Source organism: Lipotes vexillifer, unplaced genomic scaffold (genome assembly GCF_000442215.2).
Source record: "Lipotes vexillifer unplaced genomic scaffold, Lipotes_vexillifer_v1.1 scaffold1152, whole genome shotgun sequence".
In the NCBI taxonomy this organism is placed as follows: Eukaryota; Metazoa; Chordata; class Mammalia; order Artiodactyla; family Lipotidae; genus Lipotes; species Lipotes vexillifer.
In genome coordinates this window covers 69,938-75,883 of record NW_006785353.1, presented here as the reverse complement: position 1 = coordinate 75,883, position 5,946 = coordinate 69,938, and the positions used below count along the sequence as shown (strand labels likewise).

The window sequence follows — 5,946 nt, the reverse complement described above, 5'->3', positions numbered from 1 at the left end:
TCTTTCCCTTCCAGCTCCATCCTAGACACAGTGAGATTTGGAAAGCAAAGTTCTGAAATACTGTGAGATTTGTGCTTGGGTATATGAGTGCCTGAGCATGTTGGATACAAGAAATAGGTGGAGAAGACGTTATTCCTGTTGCAGGTATAAGAAGGAATGTTTGTATTATAACAAGCAAGAACTCAAGGTTCAGGCAACATGTTAGCCCAATTTTCAACAGAGGCCATATTATCTCAAAAAAGACTAATTCACAAGCAAGTAGACAGAGATTTGTTAGGAGCAATGAACCAGTTTTATTGAGGATAAGTGATTTCTCCAACTGTACAATGTTAGGATCATCAACACAGTCATAATAGAGAATCAGAGATTAAGAGAGTAAAGCCTAACATTTGGAAAAGAGTCAGATGATACTACCATGGAGCTTCAGGCCACAAAGATGCCAGTCTAAAGATGGGTAGCTGGAGGTCAAAGTCTCTGTCGGGCATGTAATTTCTTGGATATAGAAATCACGGGTTATAGATCCTTGAACCACCATTATCTTTAGGTGTGTTGTTTCAGAAGCAAACAAGGCTTGGATGGTGATGTTCTAGCAGCAAGAAGAATAACATCTCCTATAGCGAACTGGCCAGTAGCTGCAGTAGCCAGAGCTGTATCCACAGCCACATCTGGTTCTATAACCACAGCCATAAAGGGAGCCATATCCACAGCTGTATCCTGAGCCATATCCACAGCCATATCTGGTTCCATAGCCACAGTCATATCCACAGCCATAACTAGTGCCATATCCATAGCCATAATAGGGGCTAAATCCACAGCCATAGCTGTTTCCACAGCCATAGCTACAGAAGTTTCCATAGTACTTGCAACACATGTTGTTAAGGGAAGTGGATTCAGGTGGGTTGCAAGAGGATGTTTCTGAAGCATGTGTGTCATCTGCTTCCCATGGACCTTTATATACTGTCAGTAATTGGCAGAGCATACCATTCATTCCCTGACATAGACAACAAATATGTAAGCAACCATTATATGCCAGTCACTGTTGACAATCAATAATAATTTCTTTAAAATGAGCTCGTTATTTTGGATACTCCAGTTTTATTTAAAAGCATCATTTTAATTTGTTCTGCTGAAGAATTGTCTCAGTAGAATCATGTGCCCAATAACTGATTTTTTGGTTGGGTTGTTTGGGGTTTTTTTGCCTTTGAGTTGTATGAGATGTTTGTATAATTTGGATATTAACACCTAGTCAGTCACATCATTTACAAATATTTTCTCACATTTCATAGGTTGTCTTTTTATCTTTTCAACTGATTCCTTTGTTGTGCAAAATCTTTTAAGTGTAATTATGTCTCATTTGTTTATTTTTGCTTTTATTTCTTTTGCCTTAGGATACAGATCCAAAAAATGATGTTATAATTTATGTCAAAGAGTGTTCTGCCTATGTTTTCTTCTAAGAGTTTTATATTTTCGGGTCTTACATTTAGGTCTTTAGACCATTTTGAGTTTGTTTTTGTATTTGGTGTGAGAGAATGTTCTACTCTCATTGTTATATATATGGCTGTCCAGTTTTCCCAGCACCACTTGTTGAAGAGACTGTCTTTTCTCTTTGTATATTCTTGTCTCTTTTGTCATAGATTAATTGATCATAAGTGTATGGGATTATTTCTGGGATCTGTATTCTGTTCCACTGACCTATGTGTCTGTTTTGGAGCAAATACCACACTGTAGTATAGTCTGAAGTCTGGTAGGGTTGAACCTCTAGCTTTGTCCTTTATTATGAAGAGTGCTTTGAAAATTGTGGGTCTTTTGTTGTCCTAGTTTTAGAAATATTTTTCTATGAATTTTAGGGTTGTTTAAGGATTATTTGTCCTAGTTCTGTGAATTTTAAGAATATTTGTTCTAGTTCTGTGAAAAATGTCATAGGTATTTTGATAGGGATTGCATTAAATCTGTAGATTTCATTGGGAGGTATGGCCATTTTTATAATATTAATTCTTCAAATCTAAGGACACAGAATATATTTCCTTTTCTTTATATCAATTTCAATTTCCTTCATCAAATTTTATAGTTTTCAGAGTATAGATATTTCACCTCCTTGTTTAAGTTTATTCCTAGGTAATTTTTGATGCAGTTTTAAATGGGATTTGTTTTACTTTATCTTCCTAGTATTTTATTATTAGTATATAGAAACACAACAGATTTCTGTATATTAATCTTGTATCATGCAACCTACTGAATTCGTTTATTGGTTCTAATGGTTTTTGGGTGGAGACTGTAGAGTTCTCTATATAAAGTACCATATCATCTGCAAATAGTTATGGTGTTAACTCTTACTTTCCAATCTGCATACATTTCATTTCTTTTTCTTATGACTGCTGTGGCTAGAACTTCCAGTTTCAGTAGAAGTGGCGAGAGTGATCATCCTTGTCTTGTTCCTGAATTTAGCAGGAAAGCTTTCACCTTTTCACCATTGAGTATTATGTTGGTTGTTGGTTTGTCGTAAATGGCCTTTGTTATGTTAATGTATATTCCCTCTACACCCACTTTGACAAGAATTTTTATCATGAATCAATGTTGACTTTTTTCAAATGCTTTTTCTGCATCTATTGAGGTGATCATGTGATCTTTGTCTTTCTTTTTGTTGATGTGGTGTATCACATTGATTGATTTGCACATGCTAATCCATCCTTGTGACCCTGGAATAAATCCAACTTGATCAGACGTATGATCCTTTTTGTATTATTGGACTTGGTTTGCTAGTATTTTGTTGAGTCCTTTTGCATCGATATTCATCGAAGATATTGGACTATAATTTTCTTTTTTCTATAATCTCTTTGTCTGGTTTTGGTATCTGGTTTTGTTGGCCTTGTCAAATGAATTTGGGAGTGTTTCCTCATCTTCAGTTTTTTGGAACATTTTGAGAAGGATTGGTATAAGTTCTTCTTTTTACGTTTGATAGAATTCCCCTGTGAAGTTCTCTGGTCCTAGACTTTTGTTTGCTGGGAATTTTTCAAATTACAGATTCTACTTCACTTGTAGTGATCAATCTGTTCAAATTTTCTGTTTCTTCTTGATTCAGTCTAGTCATTCTGTATGTTTCTAGAAATTTGTCTGTTTCTTCTAGGCTGTCCAATTTGTTGGCATATAACTGTTCATAGTATCGCTTATGATTTTTGTGTGCCTGTGGTATCAGCTGTTATTTCTCCTCTTTCCTTTCTTATCAAAATTAAAGTAACTTTTTATAGTAACAATTATGAAATCCAAGTTGGAAGGGAGTATAAACTCTGGAAGGTGATTCCTTCTACTGGAATCTCACATTTCCACAACAAAAAATGAGTTATGATCCAGTAGTCTATAGAATGCCTTCAACAGGAATTTTCACGGAGCTGCTGATTTCATTTTCTGAGAACATTCATTATTAGAAAATTTTCTTTCAGTTGACTAATCTTTCTACCTATTTTTTTCTGATATTGGTCACTGGTCTAATCTGATCACTCTGCTATGTTTAATCCTTAACAATAAGCATAAAGAAAATATAACTCCATTCCAATTTTTATTATTCTTCAGTTTCTTTCCTTTTCTATCATCTTTTAAGTTCAAAACTATCAATTTTACTTCATAAATTCCCTGGGATAGACACTTTATTTTTCAATACCCTGCCAACACACACTTTCTTTGCACAATACCCATGGATTAGTGAAAATTCTTCCATCTTTATTGCATTACTTCTAATACCTTTCCATTCAAACATCTGGATTTTGATGTAAAACAGCAGAAACAATATCTATTCTGTACTTCACTGCATAATCAGCTCTGAGAACTGTGCCTGGCACATAATTTGCACTCAAACAGTATTTCTCCAATAAGAAAATGAAGTCAAACATTTGTGTGGCACATATAAATTGTAAGATATTTGTAAATATTATCACCATTTTCTCACTTCTGTAAAGCTGAGTGTCTCAAATGTTCTTTAACTAAGGAGTCACAACATTTATGACTTTAAAAGTATGTTAAGAGTTCGTGAAGACTCTTTTCTGGATGTATAAATTAACTCACACATGCCTAATAAATCATATTCTGCCAAAACTTCACAGACTTCTTTTCCCACTTTACACTTGCTACTGCCCTTTCTAATCTTCCTTTGCAATTGGCCTCAGCTTATCACAACTTCAAAATACCTCCCTGAACTATCCCTCTGATACTTCGATCCTTACTCTCTTTCCCATAAACCGGTTTTATTCCCCCCTCCCAATTGTCAGTTTGAAATTATCTTTTATTTTTTACTGTTTGTTTTTCTATCTTAACATACGAGAATATAAACACTGTGAGAGCAAGAAACTTGTCTATAATTTTCCTACTTTGTCTTCACTAAGATGAGGCCCTTTCAAAACTACTCAAAACTATTTGTCAATTAAGTGACTGAAATCAATTTCCTCAACCTCAGTATATGAAAACAAATACATTTTCAGTTCCATCAAAAGCAGATGATATAACAGAATATTTTTTTATTTATTTTATTTATTTATTATAATTATAATTGCTTTACAGTTGTGTGCTAGTTTCTGGTTTATAACAAAGTGAATCAGTTATACATCTACATATGCCCCCATATCTCTTCCCTCTTGTGCCTCCCTCCCACCCTCCCTATCCCACCCCTCTAGGTGGTCACAAAGCACTGAGCATAACAGAAGTTTTTTATTCTCACTTATCTGTTGCTTAGTTCTTTATTCTTGTGTTTTTAATACCTATGTCTAATTCTAATTTCTCATTAATTCTGGAAAATATCTCTTCAATTCCTTTAAGCACTCAGGGCACCTCTTCTCTACCTTGGACTTTGCATTAACATCCTGAATAAAGTGCCATTCCTCCTCCTCTTTCCCCTCCAGCTCCAACCTAGACAAAGTGGGATTTGCAAAGCACAGTAGTGAAATACTGTGAGATTTGTGCTTGGGTATAGGAGTGCCTGAGTATGTGAGAAACAAAAAATAGGAGGAGAAGACATTTTTTTCTGGTGCAAATATAAGAAGAAATGCTTGTATTATATCAAGGAAGAACTCAAGGTTCAGGCAAGATATTAGCCCAACTTTCAACAGAGTCCATAACATCTCAAAAAATGACTAATTCACAAGCAAGTACACAAAGGTTTGTTAGAAACAATGAACCATTTTTATTGAGAATAAGTGATTTCCCCAACCTTAGGATGTTAGGATCATCAACACAGTCATAACAGTGAATCAGAGATTAAGGAAGTTAAAGGCTAACTTTCAGAAAATAATCAGATGCTATCATGGAACCTCAAGCCACAAAGTTGCCAATCTAAAAATGGGTAGTTGGAGGTCAAAGCCTCTGTTAGGCATGTAGTTTCTTGGATATAGAAATCATGGGTTATAGATCCTTGAATCTCATTATCTTTAGATGTGTCATTTCAGAAACAAATGGGGTTTGGATGGTGATGTTTTAGCAGCAAGAAGAATAACATCCCTATAGCAAACTGGCCAGTAGCTGCAGTAGCCAGAGCCATATCCACAGCCACATCTGGTTCCATAACCACAGCCATAACGGGAGCCATATCCACAGCCATATCCTGAGCCATAGTGAGTCCCATATCCACAGCTGTAATAGGGACTAAGTCCACAGCCATAGCCACAAGAGTTGCTGTAGTAGTTGCAACACATGTTGTCAAGGGAAGTGGATTCAAGTGGGTTGCAGGAGGATGTTTCTGAAGTTTGTGTGTCGTCTACTTCATTTGGACCTTTATATACTGCCAGTAATTGGCAGAACATACCATTCATTCCTTGACATAGGCAACAAATATGTAAGTAACCATTGTGTGCCAGTCACTGTTCACAGTCAACAATGATTTGCTTAAAATAGATCATTATTTTGGAGAGTTTAGTTTATTTAAAGAGGATCATTTTAATATGCTCTGCCAAAGAATTGTCTCAG

At 35.5% G+C, this 5,946-nt stretch overlaps 1 protein-coding gene across 1 annotated transcript; it reads right to left on the bottom strand.

The window, feature by feature from the left end:
• Positions 1-586: 586 nt before the first annotated feature.
• LOC103088464 (keratin-associated protein 21-1-like) lies at positions 587-5,675 on the bottom strand. The gene is given in 4 exon segments (XM_082931082.1): positions 587-991; positions 4,827-4,963; positions 5,463-5,480; positions 5,483-5,675. Coding segments are annotated over 4 exon segments (753 nt in total).
• Between the last annotated feature and the right edge of the window lie 271 nt (positions 5,676-5,946).